The sequence below is a fragment of the Rhinatrema bivittatum genome, chromosome 11 (genome assembly GCF_901001135.1).
Source record: "Rhinatrema bivittatum chromosome 11, aRhiBiv1.1, whole genome shotgun sequence".
Classification (NCBI taxonomy): domain Eukaryota; kingdom Metazoa; phylum Chordata; class Amphibia; order Gymnophiona; family Rhinatrematidae; genus Rhinatrema; species Rhinatrema bivittatum.
This window is the reverse complement of record NC_042625.1, coordinates 47,767,939-47,788,716: the sequence shown is the minus strand read 5'-3', so window position 1 is coordinate 47,788,716 and position 20,778 is coordinate 47,767,939. Positions and strand designations below refer to the sequence as shown.

Genomic DNA, 20,778 nt, shown 5'->3' with positions numbered 1-20,778 from the left:
TGCTCCCCTTTACTAGTTACCAGTGTTACTCTCTAACTCAGAATTCTTGACATTCTTTCAAATGCTCCTCCGAAATTTCCTGGGAGCAAGTGCATTTGCAAATGTGTGGCAACTGACCTAATGCTCGCTAGATCTGGTTTGGCCACAGCAACAAGGCTGTCACAAAGGACGCCCCACACATTGTCTGTGTGGTTATTTTTTAAAATGTTGGTATGTCTCCTATAATGGAATATGATTTCTCCCTGCGAGAACTGAAAGAAAAACCAAAACTACTACTTAGCTCTGTTTCTCTTTTCTTTTTTTCTTACCAGATAAATAGACTGCAATAAACTGACCTGATCAAACCCTCGAAGCGGGATACTCCTCACCATGATGGTGGTGTCCAGTCCAATGCCACTGAGGAAACCTGCACACTCAAGTGAAACATCTGGAGAGTGACTGGGTCAAGGAAAGCAGAGAAAATCCTTCAGAAATAAACCTGCATTTGTATTCACCAGGTCAACCTCCCATTACAGTATTTTTCCCCACTCAATTTTCCAGCTTAAAAGCATCAGTGACAGCAAACGAGGGAAATTCCAGGTAGTCCCGATGGCCACTTATCAGTGCTCTGCACCCCTGCATGGGAGAACTGATGCTGGGGGAACAACTAGCAAGAGAGCGCTGACCACTGCCCCTGTAATGCCAAAGGTGAAGGGCAATTCTCAGATGGCAATAGGAAGCTTCTCATTTCCGGAGTTTATATCAAGGATACAGCTTGCTCCAACAACTAACCTGTTGAAAACAAAGCAAGAAAGCATCATAAACACACACTGTTCTGTATGCCAACATGTTTAATTAAGCATGTTGAAAGACTGTCAAAAGCAGCAGAGTGATTTTTTTTTAACTCATAAAGTACCAAGAAACTAATTTATGTACAAGGAGGAAAACACCTTGCATTCTTCAGAAGAAGCTCTTAAGTGCTAAAGGACTGAAGAAGTTGTCAAACTTCACCGTAACTTATAAATCTCTCCTGGCTGTCGCACCAATTCACAAGAACGGTGCTGCTGGGGCCCCTGAGAACTGATCAAGAACCATCTAACCGCCAACCAGCAACGTCCTCATTTCCTGCGTGACCCAAGACACTACAGAAAGAGGCACCTCATATCGGGGCTGATACAGGAATGTGGAGGTTCAGCGCCCAGCTTAACATTTGTTTAACTCCTGATGCAGTAAGTGAATACTATGCTAATGCATCAGGAGTTCAGAAAGTGTGTCGACTGGAAAATGCATGCATAAACCAGTGGTAAAATGCGCTCAGCTTGGGGGGAGCAGGGGGTCTCTCTGACATGCTCTGCGAGCGCAAAAAAGCTTTCAGTGCAGAAATTAGTTTTTGTATGCATAAATATTATGTGCAGATCATCAGGCCGATACAATAAAGTGCGCGGGAAAACAGGTGCTTATTGTATAAGGGATAGTGACCGCGCGTGCAATACGCACGTCCAACCACGGGTAAAACAGTGCCTCAAGCTGAGCGCACTTTACTGTAATGGCCAACATGTGCTTTGTGTGCACAGAGCATGTTTTCTGTGTATAAATCCAGATTACAGGTCCCAGTGTCGGAACTGGGACCTGGAGAAGGACTGGGCAAACTGGTGGTCTAATCGGTAAACTGGTTCATTTCATTTATGCACATATGGTTTACAATTGCCCAACTTACACAAAAATTAAAAAATTAAAAAAAAAAAAAAAATCAGTTTTGTTGGTGTTTTCTAAATTTTTGCGATTTATTTTTTATAAGAATGTGCTGAGGTAACCTTGGATGTTGGCAAACATTGGCCATGTTGGATTGTTGTAAATGGGAGCACTCTCCGATGAGCATGGCTGAATGATTAGCGGATACGTTTGGAACCGTACTTATCAAAAAAGATTTGAAACCGAGCATTTTCTCAAGGGAGTTTTGGTAAATATGATCTCTCGTGCTGTTTGCTGATACTGCTTGAAGCTCATTTTGGGCAAGAGACAACAGATTTTCATTGACAGCACTGTATTATTTTGATACCGTTCCCCTTCGTGTTTAAAGATTGTGTGTGATAGTATTGGGGCACCTCCTTTGTTTTTGTTTGTATTATTTGTATGAGATTTTTTTTTCTTTTGTTCAATTATGGCATTCTATATGTCAGAATTTGAATCTATGCTTTATTTGCACTTAAAGATTTTCACATGAAAAGACTCTCAGTGCAGCAAGTTTGATCTACAAAATACAGAAGCTTAGTGACACGCATGGACAGTAGATTTGGATTTAAATACTCTCCGTTGCAAACCCATGTTCAAAGCATCCCCTTCCCCAGAGGACTTACAATCTAAATTGGTTCCTGGGGCAATGGAGGACAAAATGACTTCCCAAGGCCACAGGAAGGATCAGTGTACGAAACAAGACTTGGCCTTGGCTTCCCTGGTTCCCAGCCCATTACTCTAACAAGCAGGCAACTCCTCCACTCAGGGAACCATCACCCAAGCAAAAGGGATTCTGTATTAGGGAGGAAAAAGGAAGGTTATTTAAAAGATAGTCTGAGAAAAATGAGATCTGTGTTAAGTGGCAGCACCTAATACTGCACCTGCATAATTACAGCCAGCGCAGACTCCAAGGGGAAGGAAGCTGGCACTCCTAAACGTTACTAGACAATAATGCCTATACGCTGGTTCATTAAAGCAGCAGTGCCTCCTACTCGGAGCACAATTCGCATCTGCTAAGAGTAGAATGAAAGCCCTGACAGCAGTCAAGATAAAAAAAAAAAACTGAAAAGCATATTAATCTAAAAGAAATCTTGTCCAGGCACAATTCCTGTAGAACTGAGAGCATGGCTGGCAGGCCCATAGGCTCCGGCTACCTTTCATGATACTTTAGACCACCAATTCGGAGTCATCTGGAAAGCTTTCATGACAAAACGCCATTTTCTGGGTCCTTCCTTATATTCCCATTAATCTCGTTTCCTTCTGCCTGTGCAGAGGTTCAGGTCCTTAATATAGTGAGGCTGCCGTCTTACACATGCTACTGTAGGTAGGTAGCCCTGTTGCTTTAAGGGCATCACAATCTTTTTGTTGGGAGGGAGGAAGCCTAAATATTTATCAAATGGAAGGGACTGTTCTGCAGCTCTTGTATCCAGACAGAATACAATGGCAGACAAGCAGATTAAACCCTACAGTTATTTCACAAGGAATGACAGCAGTGCGATTTGTGGCTATAGAATGAGCAGCCCAAAGAATCTATCCGAAAAGAACAGCAAGCAGCAAGATGACAACTTCCTCTGTCCTCTCAAGTCAAGCATAACGACTTCTGTTTAAAACGTGCGCACAGGTTAAAGAAAACACAACAGGTTCGTGCTGAACATTAAAAGAAAAATCTCAGACAAGGAGAAGTGATCGGTGGGTGGCCTGGTTAATTTGGGTCTTTTAAACAGGTAGTGATGTTGGGATGGATAACTCGAATGTCAGTGGTAATCCATGCAGGGTACTGCTAATATAATTCCATTTCAAAAAGCATTCCCTCTGTCAGAAGGCTGCTGAGGATGCCTCGGGGAATGGTGACAGGAATGTGCCTGGAGTTACTGTTCAAACTACTACAGGTGAAGCTCACGCAGACAGCCTGAGCTCAGAGCTGTCCAGTTAGTTTTAAGCAGGGCTTAACTTTGATTAGAGGGGGACTCAGAGGATCAGGCTAGGATTTATTTATTTTAGGATGCTAAAGGGGCAGATTGGTCTGAAGAGACGCATGGTATCCCCCTTCCCCAGAGGACTTATAATCTACATTGGTTCCTGGGGCAAAATGACTTCCCAAGGTAACCTGGATTGGCCATTGCTAGAAATGGGTTACCGGGCTTGATGGATCCTTGGCGTGAGCCAGTATGGCAGTTCTTATGAGTACCCTGTACTTCCCCCAGTTCTCCGAAGAGATTCAGTACCTGGACTAGATATGGAGAAAACAGTACTGTCTGTTAGCATGCAGCTCTATTAAGGAACTGTCCAGGAAGGATGTGGCCACAAGCACAGCACTGGATAAAGCAGAAATGCTTACTTGTAACAAGTGTTCTCCGAGGTCAACAGGATGTTAGTGCTCACACATGGGTGACATCATCGGATGGAGCCTCAGTCCGGAACTTTGATTTCAAAGATTCCAGAACTTTCAAACATGCCCTACTGAGCATGTGCAGCTGTCAAGGCTCAGCGGCCTACACGGATCACCCACGGACTGCATTCTGTCAGTCCTGCCAGCACCGGACAAAAGGTACAAAAACAGACAGAGCAAGGAGAGGACATAGATACTAAACTGCAGGTGCAGAATTTATTTAATAAGGGATAATACTAGACTCTGCCAGACTGCACAGTGACTAAGGCCTGCCATGCGGCCGGCAGACAGTGGAAAGAAGAGTCAAAAGGAAAAGAAAAGAAAATTACCATAAGGAAAAGGAAAGAAAAAGAGTTGCAGCTCTAGAAAAAAATCACTTACATAAACTCTGAAGAGAGCACAAAGCTGAATACCGTGACACACACGGCTCCCGCAACCACACGGCTCCATTGGGGGGAAAAAAAAAAAAAAAAAGAGACTGCCTAGGGGGCAGAGTTATGACTACAGCTGCACATGCTCAGTAGGTCAGGTTTGAAAGTTCTGGAATCCTTGAGAGCAAAGCTCCGGAGCGGGGCTCCATCCGTTGATGTCACCCATGTGTGAGGACCTCCATCCTGCTGTCCTCGGAGAAACCACTTGCGCAACAGAACTAGAAATACTTCCTTCCAATGTGCCTACAGGAAAAAGCCATAACAGCAACATGAGGCTGCCAAACTCTCTCCAGACATGACCTTCCTCTCCCAGGTGACAAGCCCCCCTTGGTTACTATTTCTAGTACATCATTAATGCTCTCACCTCCGTCACTGGAGGAAACCCCTTTTCTGTAGGTTTTTATCCACTTTGTCTTAGCTAGGTTTCAAAATACCAATAAACTTGAAATGATTTCCCGGGATGTAGCCAGACTCTTCCGTTTCTCATTGAGACTGTACGACAGAGGGTTGTGTTTTACTGTGTTGCAGGCCCAAAGGCACGAGCACAGAACTACAGCAGCAGACTGACGCGGTGAAAAGCTTGCCAGCCACATTAAAGTGCTCTGTCTCAGATGGCTAGGAGAGAAAAAAAGAAAAGGTTTTCGCTGCCACCAGCGCCTCCCATTGCTTCAGTCTCTGCTCCCAACCATAGGGACCTTGGCTCTATTATAATCAAGATGGAAAAAGTTTTCAGAAACGTAGGCAATACCCATACTTTGTAGGAACCAGGGAGGGAAAAAAAACAAAAACAAAAACTGTCAATGGCTTTTTTTGTACCTATTTTATCTATTTCATTTTTGCTCTCCCCTCTTTCTGCAGCCAGTCAAGCTTTCAAACCAGTCCCTGTGGCAGGCGCCAGGATCCAAACTCTAGGCACCTGGTTATAATAGAGTGAGGTATCTCACCATGCCGCTATTTTGAAGTTGTAGCGCATGGTTGATGAAGTTTTGTTTTTTTTTTCTATGATTTCTAATTTTTTTTTTTTTTTTACAATTGCCGTTGGACCCTCAGGTGTGAGTGGAATGAAATCATGACTTGGCAAGGTTACCTGCCCGTGCCCATGTAGTACAGCTGCCCTCATTATCGGGCTGCTACATGCCCAATACCTCTAGGTTTATTGCTTAATTAGAGTGTTCTTGTTACAACACTGCATCTTCATACATTCTCCTCCCATGCATGGTGGATATTAATAATGTAGCGCCATGCAAAGAAACCACTACAAACCACCTCCCCCACACACTGGAGCTCATCGTTCAGCAAGCCTGGTGTTCCCTACCCTAATACACACAAATGAAATCACGCCGTTCCTTACATGCGGGGCTTTGAAATCCTTAGTACTGCCGGGCTGCGAAAGGGACAGCAGAGCCCAGTGTTGCTGCTTCACATGTGGCTATGCACGCCCACAGAAGAGCTATACTATTCCAAATCAGCTCTGACTTCCGATAGCACTACAGCAAGCAGACAAGTGGCCCTTCAGTGCCACACATCCAGGGGAATGAGAGGGATTAGAGAAACCTTTTCATTAAAATAGAGAAGATAATACTAGCTAACGCATGCTCCTCCCTCCTCACCTCTGCTCTGACAGCTCCTCACCGTTTTCCAGTCAACCGCTGTACTAACCAGACTCTCTTTGTTGGGCTTCATCGTCTGGTGAGACCACACACAACACTTTGTAGATCAGCGTTTTAGACCGAGCAAAAAAACACCTGACATGACAGTGAGGTAATCAGTGGAGTTTTACTTTTATCTGTTGTTGGTTGCTGAAAGTTTATTAATCCCAGTGTCTGGAAGGATTCCTTGCACTCTTCGTGTGGTTCTAAGTCATGCCTCCTCCAAGCCTCAGTACCGCTCAGAGAGCGTAAACACAAGGAGCTCTGCCACGCCGCAGCCTTTAATGGAGGACCAAGGCAGGGCGTGTTGATTTAAACATCAAGTCAGAAAATTAAAAGGAGATCAGCTAAATAAACACATGATGAATTAGGTCTATTAACCTGAGATGGGGGAAACCGCTCCCCGATTCTGGAAAGCGCAACACGAGTGGCAGGCAGCTTCAAAAGCTGACAGGAGAGCCATCAATCACTGCCCATTCAGCCCTCAGGCATCTCTTCTCTAACCCTGAATCATCCCCACCTCCTTCTTGGTGGTAAAGATTTCTGTTTTACCACCTCGCCACCATACAAAGGATATCTTCATCCTGAATACAAGAATGAAATGATCACTGGCGCTCACTCTGAAATAGGGCAATAAGCAGGTAGATATCAGTTGTTTGCCCAATTTTTTGAAAACTAAAGCTTGGAGGTGCCACTCTGAGCACTTTCAATATAAAAATATTTGTTAATCATTGTGAGCTGTGCAGACTACAAGGAAAGCAAAACAAGTCCAGATGACCCTATTTCAAATGTACACTTACTCAGTGGCGTGTGTGGGGGAGGGGGGGCCTGGGAGACAACTGCATTTCTGTTATCCTTCAAATAACACAGTTACCTATACACATATGAAATAAATACCCGACTGGACATTAAGGAGAGGGTTTCAGCTGCTGGTGCTTCCCACGCTTCCAAGGGATCACGGGCTGTAGGAGGCTGGGATTCTGCAAACAGGGTTACGACTTCCTTATTTCTATTGTGCATGCAGTACTGAGATAGGGACAATCCGGTTTCTAACGTTACTACAGATCACAGGAGTCCTGTAAAAAACACACTTTAAAGTTCTGCTGCCCTGGGTCAGTGATCATGGGGTCTTAACACCCTCCCCTCCCGTAGATCTGAAGGTTAGCAAAGAGGACGAGTCGTACATGTGATGTCCATCTGAAACTGCATGACACTTTGAATGGAACTAAATCCATCAGAGAGAAGCCTTTCTGCACTGGAAGGGCTCTCGCTTCCAGCTGCAAGGATGGGAGGCTGATATAGCACAGAAATACTACAGTAGCCCCGCAAGGCTTATTTTGACTAAGACTCAGGAATGCAACATGTAAACATAAGCCTCCCATATTACACTGTTACAACTTGCATTAACAGTAGCTGGACAAAAGCTGCATTTTCCCTGAAACATCTTACCGGGATAAACCCTGCTTGCAGGTTTTTTTCCCCTCTTCTTGAACAATTTCCTCACATAAATCATGCTATCACAGCTCGGGCTCTGACATATTGTAAACACACGTTTGGCATGCAGTCCCTTTTAAACTCCTGCTAAAAGCTGCCGACCTGTGTCTATCAGACAGACGCTTTCTATTCACCAGCTAGAGGAGACCAGAACTGTAAGGATTCTCCCAACTTTTACCTTCTCGCTGGGCAAAAAGCTCCATCCTAGGCTGGGCGTCCCACAGGAAGGACATATAAACTACTCCTCATTATCTAAACTACATTTGCAAAGGTTGATAGGAGTAACATTTATCCTCAAACTGCCTGAGGATTTTATGAGAGTTTGTTTGTAAAGCAAAAATGAATGGTAAAAAAAAAAAGAACCCTAAAAGCATTTCATGTCAAAGTAAGTATCCAGCAAGGATTCTGAAACTCCTTCAGGACTTGCTGGCCAGGGACAAAATCCGCTCCCCACACCAATCACACAGGCCGATTCAGTAAAGTCCGCGGGAGAGCAGACTTTACTGGGCATTCGTCTGCGGGAGAGCGGACGAATGCCCGCTCTTCCGGCGCTCGCACCGGCCCCTCACCGGTGCGCGCGATGCAGTATTCAAATTAGGTGGCGCGGTAGAAACGGGGAAATGGAGGCGCTAGGGACACTAGCTCGTCCCTAGCGCCTCCTTTTTGACAGGAGTGGTGGCTGTCAGCGGGTTTGACAGCCGATGCTCAATTTTGCCAGCGTCGGTTCTCGAGCCCGCTGACAGCTACGGGCTCGGAAACCGGACGCCAGCTATAATTGAGCGTCCGGTTTTTGGCCCAACAGCCGCGGGCCGAATTCAAATTTTTTTTTTTTTTAAACTTTTTACACCCTTCGGGTCCTCCAACTTAATATCGCCATGATATTAAGTCGGAGGATGCACAGAAAAGCAGTTTTTACTGCTTTTCTGTGCACTTTCCTGGCGCCGGAAGAAATTAGCGCCGACCTTTGGGTCGGCGCTAATTTCTGAAAGTAAAATGTGCAGCTTGGCTGCACATTTTACTTTCTGTATCCCGCGCGCATACCTAATATCGGCCTAACAGTTATTTGGAGAGGGTGTGGGGAGTACATGATGAGCACATGCACCCCCTATCCCCACCCCAGCACAGCCTTCTCACTCTCCTCCCACCATTGCACTCTACCCTCCTCCCTGCAGCCCTCTCACTCTCGCCTGTCTTTCTCACCCAGGGCATTAGTCTCCTCTCTTCCTTTTCTCCTCCTCTCTCCCTCGGTTTCACCCCCCCGGACCTCAATAGGGGTTCAAGTTGCTTCTGCCACATCCCCTCATTCTCAAATCCCATGTCCAGTCCCCAGTTGTAGCCAAAAATGCTTCCCCTAGCCCAGGTGCTGGGCCGACCAGCCAAGACAACGCATTTGCTCTGGGCGAGCACATTTTTGAAACCCTGATCTTAAATGGATCCGTGGAACTTGGGAAAGATGTGTGTGCAATCTGTAAGTTATTTCTACCAATGGGTGAAGAATAATGTGAGGCCAAAAAATAAAGAAACTGAAGGCTTCAAGCAACTGATATTGTTTCCTTCTGTATTTGTTAATTACTATGTAAATTCCAACAAACTGTTCTACATAAAATGTATTAAAAACGTGATTAAACTATGAAGCCCAGAAAGCAATAACATTAAATGTAATGAAAGGTGACCATTAACCTACTACTATTTCAGCATTTATAACAAATTACATACAACAATGACAAGTCACTTCCCCAGAGAGCTTACAATCGATTTGGTTACCTGAGGAAATAGGAGATAAAGAACCAGATGTACTAAAGATTTTCACCCTGGGTGTCTATGAGGACAGCCCCTAACACACAGGGCCCCCAAGTCACAAGTGTCTGCGGCAAAAGCAGACTTGAACTCAGCTCCCAGTCCATTATTCTACCCTCTGATGATCAGGCAGCCATAATCATCAACTTTAAAATACTTCACAAAGCACCTATTTAGGATGCAAGGTTTTTGGTTTTTTTTTAAATCAATTCCAAGATAGAATTCTTCTTTTGCCTCTGGTTTCTACTTCTGTATCATCTCAGCATCTCTCCCTATCATTTTTATCACAGGTAATCTTTAATCTCCTTTTATTTCAGCTTTTAGAGAGGACACTTTCCAACCAGTTACACAAGCAATGCTTCAGAACCGGCAGAAACTTTCATCCTGAAACAATGACATTCCTGGGAATATATCTATCTATATATATAACAAATATCAGTAAACCTTCCTTGTCAATTCCCTGCACCTAATGTGGCTGGAAAATGAAACACTGAATTTATGATATCAAAGTCCACAACCCTTGCCTGTTCTGGCAATGTGACTTTTTCTCTGATCTGCTTGCTCTGGCTGGGCCTGAAGGAGGCAGTGTTAATGCCTGAAATGTATTAGAAAAAAAAAAGGGATCCCTGTTTATTGAATTTTCTTCTGTTTGCCTTTACTTCTGTGCATTCAAGTGAACTAGCATGGCAACCACAGTACATTATCCAAGCACAAAAGAGCAACTGAGTTGTCAATATGTTAAAATCAAAAGTCTGCTTGCACTTTGTAATACTTGGCTTGCATATACAAAATGCAAAACGTACCTGCATTTGCAGCCTGTATTAACGCATCAATACAAAATCCATTTCAGAACCAACTAGAAGTGGTTACAATTTTGTAAAAAACAAGAAAATTACAACAAACCGGGATAAAACATTTCTAATGTAGCAAACAAGAAATGCTCGACAGCTACAAGCTGAAACCCAGAATTAGTGAAATACCTGCCACCTGGAGCACATCAGTCATCAATTATAAGAGACATTTTTGTTCTGTTTATTTACTTGCTGACAGCATGTCAAGTACAGGTGCCACCCCAGGGTAAACAGTAATACAAAACCCAACCAGACCACATTTTCCATAATTCAGAGAAAGTTACTTTGTCCTGATCACAGCATGCAAAGGGTTACAAACCCTAGGCAACTGAGCAGTGACTGGGCATCTGCTGCCCTCTACTGGCTACAGGGGGTATATGAGGTAGCAGGAGAGATTCCCACAATTGTTTTTATCAACTTGGAAATTCTTAGTCATGGACATCCAGCTGTTTAATTTACTGAAAGGTGCCTTAAACAGGAAAGAAGTCAATTCTGGCTCTGAAACTAGGATGGGGAGTTTTCAGGACTTCAAAGATGGAATTCCACCCTGGGTTAATTATTTACTTGTGAATTTTCCTTGAAAAACACAAGGACGTGACATTTCAGGGTTATTAAAAACACATTTTATTTTATTTATTTAACGTTTATTAATCGCTTTCTCAGTTTTAAGAGACCTGTCTAATGTAGTGTGCAAAGATCTTTGAGTTCCACACTTCACATGCACGTACTTTATACTAGAACAGTGCATGCCAAGTAGTGCACCTAAATACAACCTTTCTAACGGGCCGATACAGTAAAAATCGCGGGAGAGCGGGCAAGTGCCCGCTCTCCTGGCGCATGCACAGGCACCGGAGCGCACCGTACTGTATCGGCCTGTAAGAAAGCTCATGGGCTGGCCATGTGTAGGCTACAAGGGAAGTCTCGCAGACACCAAGCCTTCAGCACATAAAACTGTCCTACTAATTGAATTGTCCATGGGCTAGCCCATTGCAGTGTGCACGACCTGGGTTTGATCTCCAGGCCAGGACATGTTTGGGAGAGATGGAGTCTAAGCTGTTGCTCAACGGTGACATCTAGAGGCCAGACTTACGGCTCACATTAGCCAGTTTCCAGAGGGACTGGTAGTTTATAATCCCTGGCAAGGATGGTCATTGTGATGTCTGGATAGAGTTGGGGGGGAAAAACCTCAGGCAATTGCAAATGAAAGCCCAACAGAAGCCAGTTCCAGTTCAACTAGAAACCCAAAAGGTGTAAAGGAAAAAAAGAAACGATGAATTAAGATGACACTTAAAAATGGCAGCAAGTGAGTCACGTGATGGCAGCCTAGAGGAAGGAAGCACATCTGAAGAGCTCCCTGTGTCTGGTTCCAATAATCCAGTTTCATCCTGGATTTGCACCCGAAAAAAAGTTGTGATATATTAATTAAAAATGTCCAGAAAGTCCCTTGCAGATATTTGGGCTTCAAAAAAGGCAAAAATGCAAAAATCCAAAGAGCTGAAGGAGGAACGGGCGACACAGGAGGAAGACTCGGCCTCAAATGAGGAATGGCTGGTGCTTCAGATGTCGCTAGATGCCACAAAATCACTACAAGCAAATCGGGCCCATACAGAAAGAAGCACGGGAGAGCTGGTGAGCGTCCACTCTCCCGACGCGCACACAGGCCAGTGTCCCGGGCGCGTGATTCAGTATCGGCCCGCATGCAAATGAGGGCCCGTGGTAAAAGGAGGCGCTAGGGACACTAGCGCGTCCCTAGTGCCTTCTTATTGGCAGAAGCGGCGGCTGTCAGCGGGTTTGACAGCCGACGCTCAATTTTACCGGCGTTGGTTCTCGAACCCGCTGACAGCCACGGGTTCGTAAAATGGACGCCGGCTAAATTGTGCATCCGTCTTCCAACCCGCGGGCAGATTTTTAATTTTTTTTTTTTTGGGGGGCCTCTGACTTCATATTGCTATGATATTAAGTCGGAGGGTGTACAGAAAAGCAGTTTTTTCTGCTTTTCTGTACACTTTCCCGGTGCCGGCTGCACATTTTGCTTTCTGTATCGCGCGGGAATGACTAATAGGCCCATCAACATGCATTTGCATGTTGCAGGCGTTATTAGTTTCGGGGGGGGGGGGGGGGGTTGACACGCTATTACCCCTTACTGTATAAGGGGTAAAAATAGAGCGTCGAAAACATGCGTCCAAACGCGGGCTAACAGTGCGCTCTGCCGGAGCGCACTGTACTGTATCGGCCCGAATGTTTGAGAAATTCTCAGACAAAACAGCAAATATAAACTCTAAGCTGGGAGTAGTGGTGGAAACAGTGGCACAATTAGTCTACTCTGTTCAAGAAAATATGGCTCGGCTAGAGAAGACATCTGGAAGGGTGGAGGAGTTAGAACTCGCCCTGATGAGTGCACGCTCGAAAATAGCTATGCTACACAGGTAACGTCCCGCTGTTATGGAGAAACTGGATGACCTGGAGAACTGAGGGAGAAGGAAAAATATTCGGCTACTCAGGCTTCCAGAGGCAGCAGAGGGAAAGATCCTGTGGGATTCCTTGCAAAATGGCTGCCTGAGGCTTTAGGCCTACAAACTAAGCATAGCCTCATTAAAATCGGGTGCTTGCGCCTCCTCCTGCAGTGGGAGCCCGGCCTTGTGCGGTCATTATTAAATTTCACTATTATGACAAAGCTCAGGTTTTGGAGCAAGCAAGACTTCAAAAGGAGATCCTTTTTGGAAACCAGAAGGTATTTTTCTTTCCCTAATTACTCTCAATTGGTGCAGAAGAAAAGAGCGGCATTCACTGACGTCAAAAAGATACGCCACGATAAGGGGTATTCTTATGCCCTCATGTACCCGGCTCGTCTCAGAATAATGGTGAATGGCCTTACTTTTTTGAGACTGAGACAGAGGCTAGAAAGTTCCTCAGCTCTGTTGGAAGGTCGGATAACTGATGGAAATTGACTATACTGAGGCTATGTTGGGTGTACAGAACAGATCGTGGTTATAGCCCGAGCAGGGAGTGCAATGAAAAGGTAGAATTGTGACTTTCAAACAAGAACTGGATTTGGTTGGTTTTGGGAATTTTCTCAAATTGTTTTGTTTATGAGTAAAAGGACTATGGGAGAAGGGGGAGATTTTTATTCACTGCGGAACCCACTGTTGGTGGATTGGCGTGGAGAAGCAACCACATGGTATAAAAGCTATGCAACGCTGAAAGATCAGGTCACTGCTAGCGGAGCTGGGGCTTGTGGTAAAAATGGAGATTATCCAGATAATGGCAAAGAAACAAATCCTGGCTCATGGGCTGAGAAAGCAATAAAAGAAAATCAAGATCTTACACAAATACTGTATGGTTGTGATTTCTGTATGGAAAAACAGGGGGATCTGGGTCAAGCGGCTAGGATTCAGAAAGATGTTGAAAGTTTATTTTGGAGGAAACCAATTGATCTGGCGGCGGTCTGCCTCGGGCACTATTCCTCTGGTGGAGACTTGTCTTTTTTGCTATATTAATTCTTATTTGTCTTTTTTATTATTAGTGGGGGAAAGGAAACTAGGTTTCTGAACTGGTATGTTCTGGTTGGGAACGGGGTTCTCTGGACCCCATTCCCAACCAGAATGGTCTTTGGAGACGACTGCCGCTCATGGTCTTGACTGGATACAGTCTTGCAACCCTTCGGTGCAGGGATATCATAAGGGGGGGGGGGGGGGCAGCAAATAGGGGATAACAGGGTACACAACCAGAACAGGAGTAGGGGACAGAGTGGGGGGAAGGGATGTTGTATGGTATGGTGGGAAGGGTCACTGATATTGCTTGAACCAAGAAAGCAGGAGGAGGATGTTGGGGGAAGTGAAAAGGGATAAATGGGAGATGCAACAGAAATTGTGGGGATGGAGTGGTTGGATTAAAGATAGGGTTTGGGAAGAGGAGGGGGTGGGTATGAAAAGATCAAAAAACACAGGCGTTTGCGATGTTGGCTTTATGTTAAAAGTTCATACAGTAGGAAGTACTAGTGGTGGTTGATCAGTCAGCTCATTATACATGAAATATGGGTCTTTATGCTTTATAATTTGTCCAGATCTATAACAACTTGAAAATGGTCTCTTTAAATGTTAGAGATATCTCTTCTCCAGTAAAAAGAACCAGAATTTTACAATTTCTTAAAAAACAAGGGGCTTTGGTTGCATTTTTACAAGAGACATCTATTGGCTAAAGAACATGAAAAATTAAAAAGATCTTGGGTAGGTCAAGTTTATGAGGTCTCATATTCGTTGAATAGTAGAGGTGTGTGTATTCTGATCCACAGAGATTGCTCATTGTTCTCAATGTGACCCTGAGGGACATTATGTTATTCTGGAGGGCAATCTCTGGTCAAGTATATGGCCTTAAGAGTGGGCAGTCTGATTTTTACAACCAATTGTGTAATACACTGGTAAAATCTGACAACTAGACTATGTGTGGGGGGAGACTGGAATATGTGTTTAAATCTGAAACTGGACAGATCTTGGGCTGATGCAAATAGCTGTGGTCAAAGAGGAGGTCTCTTCAATTTTATACAAATGTTTAATTTGGTAGATGTTTGGAGAGAATGGAACGCTAGTAATCGGAATTAGACCTTCTTTTCCCCTAGGTACTACATTTATAGCCAAATAGATTATTTTTTATGTAATGGATCCTTCGCAGCAATGGTCATAGATGCAGATATTCTTACATGCATTACAGCCAGATCATGCTGCAGTCTCAATTAATATTGGATCTCAGCAAGATCGGAGAATCTTCAGGCCAAGGAGGATGAATTTATCTCTGCTGGGGGGGGGGGGGAGATTTTTAAAGATAAAATGAGGAAATCCATACAAGAGTTCCAGATGCTTAATCCGCCTGGAGAGTTTGATCCTACTTTAAGATGGGAAAGCCCTGAAGGCAGTAGTCCGGGGAGATATAACCTCTTATGCAAGTCATGTTAACCGTCAAAGGCAGAACGAGCAAATAATTTTAGAAATACAGGTTAAATCATTGATAAGGGAACAAACTGAAGTGTTCCAAGAAGACTCTTAGGAACTGACTCTGGCCAGGGATAAATTAAAACAGCTTCAAGTCACTAAAATAGAGAGGATGATGCAATATTCCAGACAAATGTTTTATGAATATGGGGGCAAAGCAGGCTCTTTACTGGCAAAATTGACAAAGGCAAGACCGGATAGGAAAATTGGTTTTTACATGCAAATTTTCATTCCTGAAGTATCACAGATCAGTTCAGACAAGTGGGTACTGTGCACAAAGACACTTTGTCCGAAATCTTCAGAAATATTTCCCTACGGGACAAAGCCTGCAGCTCAGAGATCTTTCTGAAGAAGGAATCGCCACCAAAAATACCACCTTCAGTGTGAGGTCCTTTAATGACACCTTCCTCAACGGCTCAAAACGAAGGCCCACAAAGCACCCACAAGACCAAGTTTAAACTCTTATGTTGGACCCAATCTATTCACCGGTGATTGCAGATGCTCGACCCCCTTCAAAAACCTCATAACATCTGGATGTGAGGCCAATGACCTTTTCCCTGGCGTATACCTCCGAGACACCCCAAGGCTGCCACTTGACCCCCAAGGAATTATAAACTAAGTCCTTGAAAATCACAGGCTCGGAGTATCCTTTTTGTTGCAAGCACTTGCTCTCAAAAGTCAAGTTGCGAGACAAAAATGATCCACCCAATCTGAGAAAAAACTTGACCCTTCAAGTTTGCCTTAACAGCCCTTGTAAATAAGCCAATCTCAGGGACCCATCAATCGCGTGCTGAACCAGATCCGCAAACCACAGATAATGCAGCCTCGCTGGCACCCCCGGTACCACCTGGCCCAGTTGACTCTCAATGTACCTACTCTCAACCTATTAACGATAACAGAGGTAACACGTAAAGCAAGATCCTCATTGGCCATGGAATAACCTGAGCATCTATGCCTCTTGGCTGTGACCTATCGTCTGTGGCTGAAGAAACTTGCTGCCTTGGCGTTGCTCCTTATCGCCATAAAATCCAGACTGGGATTGCCCCAACAAGACTGGCTACGACCAAAGGCCTTCTTCGACAGCTCCCATTCTTCCGGGTCCAACTGTTGCCTGCTGAGATAGTCAGCTTGCACATTGACCACTCCTGCAACATGTGAAGCAGCTATCTTCTGCAAATGTTGCTTCACCCAGGCAAATAGGTCCTGGGCTTCATGGGCAACTGCACGATTCTTCATTCCCCATTGCCAATTGATATAAGCCATTGTTGTTGCATTGTCTGAAAACACTCTGACCATTTGATCTTGGACTTGTGGAAGAAATTCCACCAGTGCTCTGCACACTGCTCTCATTTCCAAGCGACTGATATGACAGGATGCTTCCACTGGCGACCATAGTTCTTATGCCATCTGTTCTTGACAGATCACCCCCCAACCCTTGAGGTTGGCATCTGTGATCTCTATAATCCAGTCCAGAGCCTCCAGGCCCATCCCTTTCTCCAAACTGGGTTGACAGCTACCAGGAAAGATTGGACCTGAAAGTACCCTGCAGCAGTAAAGACCGATGAAACTCCTCTGACAACAGATTCCAGAGCGACAGCAACACCCCCTGTAGAGGGCGCACATGGGCAAAAGCCTATGACACCAAATTCAACGTAGATGCCATTGAACCCAGGACTTGAAGATAATCCCAAGCCCTGGGTACTGGCATCCGCAAAATCCGCACAACCTGGGACTGTAACTTCCAAAGCTTGCACCTTCAACAATACTGGCAGCTGCAGGATATCCTCTGTGAGAGGATACAATTTTGCTACAGCTCTAGCTACCTTGGGGCTCGCCTCCGGGAAGTACCATTCCTGGTTCACCAGCTTCTTGATCCTTTTATAGGGAGAGGAAAGGCTTTTGGTGGGCCCTGGAGTCCAACCAATACTGGATCCACCCCTTCATTGTCATACTCCTCCTGGACCATCTTAAAACCCAGTGCCTTTCAAACATGGGAAATAAGGGGCCTCAACTCCTCTTTAGGGAATAGATGAACAGGTCATTTCCCTCTGTTATCAGGACCTTTTCCTGATCAGCTAATTCCTTAACCCTGTCCTGATCAACATCCTCTGAGATCTGCTGGGTCATTTTGATCCATCCCTGGACCAACTCAAGACCATCTTCTGGGTCATCCAGGTCCGAATTATCATAGCCACCAGGCCCCTCAGAATGGTTCAGGCCCAGTCGGTGAAGAAGGTACCCTAAACCCCCTGGCCAAGGTGCCCCTCGGCTTCTCTGCAGCAGGACCAGACGGCTGACAGAAATGCCTTTTTATAGCCAGTGCTTTTCCTGGTTAAAAAAGCCTTATGCATAAGTAAGCAAATTCTGTGGAAAACTCCATGTCATCCTCTCCCCTGTCCAGCCCAAAGCTTGCATCTCCTCCCACACATGATCGCCAAGAGTCCCTGGGCTCCCAGGAGTCCGACACCTTCCAAGCTGTAGTCCTTCTCCTGCTTGATAGGCTATTTAGGCTCCCAGTATTGATCGTGTCAGGGCTTTGTGGCACTCCTATCAGCCTCGTTCCTCCCAGAGGACCCCTCCTCTCCAGAAATGAATCATGGCATAGCATTGCTGCACCCAGCTGTCCCCGAGCCAGGCACTGGCCCGACAAACCTTCCCGTACTGGGAAACCGCTGTAGGCACCAATTTGTCTCCACGCGGCCGGGCCTGCTGCAGAGGAACAGAAGCCACATGATCGCAGCACACGGGAGAGGAAGGGAACATGGCCCAATGCAGCCTCTGGCTCCTGAGCACCCCAAAGATTTCCCATGCTGGGAAATTGCTGTCGGAGCCATCTTGTCTCCATGCAGCCAGGCCTACTGCAGAGGCACAGAGGCTCCGTGATCGCGGCATATGGGAGAGGAAGGGAACACGGCCCAACACAGCCTCCAGCTCCCCAAGCAGCCCGAAGCCACAAACAGAGGAGTTACACTGCTCCGTTCCCCAGCCTGGGCCTGCCCCGATGTTCAAACCAGAAACAGCCTGAGCGATTGCTGCTGAAAGAAAAATGTAACTTTTTTTTTTTTTTTTTAAGAAACAGGAGCCACAGCAAAGGAAGAAATTCAAGCTATAAAAGGAATACTTCCCTGCTGCTGCAACACCTCTGGGAAGCAGCCTTCAGGGGATAAGAGAGAACCAGGACTCCTGGCTGTCAGATCCCTAGATCTGCTGCAGACTAAAGCTGATCAAGGATTACCAACCCCCCACTTGCCTGGCTCAACCTGAAGGAAGGTCCACGAAGGAAGCGTCTTCTAATTTCTCTTCTTCTGTCCCTTCTTTTTTCTTACCTGCAGGTCTGCACCTCTACCATCTGCTGGAGACGGAGAAATATTGAGGGACTGCAGGTGGAACTCTCGGTTATGTAGCAGCGTCTCAAAGTTTTTAGCTATCTGCCTCCATCTGCTGGTAGGGATGCAAAACCCACTTATCTGGACTGATCTAGGCTACAAACAGGAAAATGTAATTATTTATGGTATCCGTGATAGGTGAGGTAATGCTAAATATCTTCCTGAGGATATAAATAAAATGTTTGCTGAACATTTTGCAAATTTATACCGTGCCCCACTGTGACAAGGAGAGTCTGTTATAGAAGACTTTTTGCAGCCCTTGGGGTTGCCTCGCTTGTCTCAAGAAGACGCAGTTATCTTAACTGCTCCTATTGGGAAAGGTGAAATTCTTCGGGCAATGAAAACATTGGCAAGGGGTAAAGGTCCAGGATCGGACGGTTTCTCTAGAGTTCTATAAGGCATTTGCGGACCTATATGCTCCTCAGTTGAGTTATTTAATTATTTTCGGCCTGGGGCACAGGTAGGTTCCCTGTCAGAGGTCCTTATCATATTGATACATAAAAATCCCAAAGACCCTTTGGAATGTGCATCATATAGACCAATCTCAATTAATGCAGATGTGAAACTTTTAGCAAAAATTCTTCAGCTTCGTATAGAAGATCTTATGCTCAAAATTATTCACTCAGACTGGATTTATAAAAGGTCTCAAGTCAACTTAAAATACACGAAGATTATTTAATATCTTGCATGTGGCGTCAAAGAAGAAATTACATGGGGCAATATTGTCAATGGACGCAGATAAAGCATTTGACAGTTGCATGGTCTTATGTTCACTGTGATGAAGTGTTTCGGGATTCCTGAAGCTTTTGAAGACTGGATACATGCGCTGTACACTAGTCCTCGAGCTTGAGTGGTTACAGGGGAAATAATGTCATCAGAATCAATTAGCACAGAGAAATAGATGAGGCAAGGATGCCCCATGTCTACATTACTGATTGCTCTTGTAATAGAGGCACCGGCTCAAGTGGTACGGCAGTAGGCACACATTCAAGGGTTTACGATGGGGGTGTCAATCACAAAATTTCCTTGTATGCTGATGATACACTTTATTTAACAAAAACGTTGGTAGCTCAGCGACCTCGTTATGAACTTTATTAGATCTTTATGGATCCATGTCCAGATATACTATACATTTCATTAAGTCTGAAATTATGTTTATGGGAGAGGGGGAGAGGAGTGTAAGAGGGGTGAAGGTATTTCACAACGCACAAAATGGGTTTAAATATTTGGGCCTCTGGATTCCAAGAACTTTAATAAAGTATATAAAGATAATTATATCCCATTATTTGGGAAAATTAAAAAAAGATTTGAGTTGGACTCATCTCCCTATATCAATGATAAAAATGGCTCTCTTACCTCACTTAATATATTCATTTATGCATCTGCCCTGCGATACTCCGATGAGGATGTTTAGACAATTAAGGAGCAAAGTTAGTAGCTTCATATGGCAGGGAAGGCCAGCTAGGCTAAAATACGCAGTAATGGTAAAGCATAGGGATGTGGAAGGGTTGGGACTTCCTGAATGTAAGTGGTATTTTGGGGCATACCGAATAGTATGTTTATGAGTCTGGACAGGTGCTGATCCTTCCCAGTCCTGGTCGGAGATAGAGAAAGAGGCAGCAGAGAGCTGCAGTTTAGCATTTTTATTTATTTATTTATTTATTTATTTATTTAAATGCTTTTAAAATATACCGACATTCATAGGACATATCATGCCGGTTCACAATCAACATTGTAAAGGAGGAAGAGGAAATTACAAATAACAGGGAGGGGGGAGGTGGAGCAGTGAAGGAAAAAGGAGAGGATGGGGGTCAGGTGACAGTAAGCGCAGAAGTTGCGGAAGGAGAAAGGTAGTGAAGTGCTAGGGGAGAGAGAAATTGATAGGAACTGTGTTAAAAAAAAAACTGAGAATAAAAAATTAACAAATTTACAAAATCAGGAATTCCCTAGGATGCATCAACGGATTAGAAGGGGTAAGGGAATTGGAAGTGGCAGTGGAGGGGGTTTAGGTCTGATTGGAGTCAGGGTATGCTTGTAAGAAAAGCCAGGTTTTGATGCCTTTTTTGAAGTTGGGTAAGGAAGG

The 20,778-nt window shown here is 44.8% G+C and overlaps 1 protein-coding gene across 2 annotated transcripts in view; it reads right to left on the bottom strand.

Annotated features, from left to right (window-relative positions):
- Positions 1-20,778, bottom strand: part of TXNRD2 (thioredoxin reductase 2) — a 110,044-nt gene that overhangs the window by 50,676 nt on the left and 38,590 nt on the right. For both annotated transcript variants that reach the window (XM_029572008.1, XM_029572007.1), the window contains exons 9-10: positions 752-771; positions 336-427 (exon numbers count right to left, since the gene is read on the bottom strand). In XM_029572008.1, the coding sequence (XP_029427868.1) occupies positions 336-427; positions 752-771 (112 nt within the window). The remainder of the gene's footprint in view (positions 1-335; positions 428-751; positions 772-20,778) is intronic.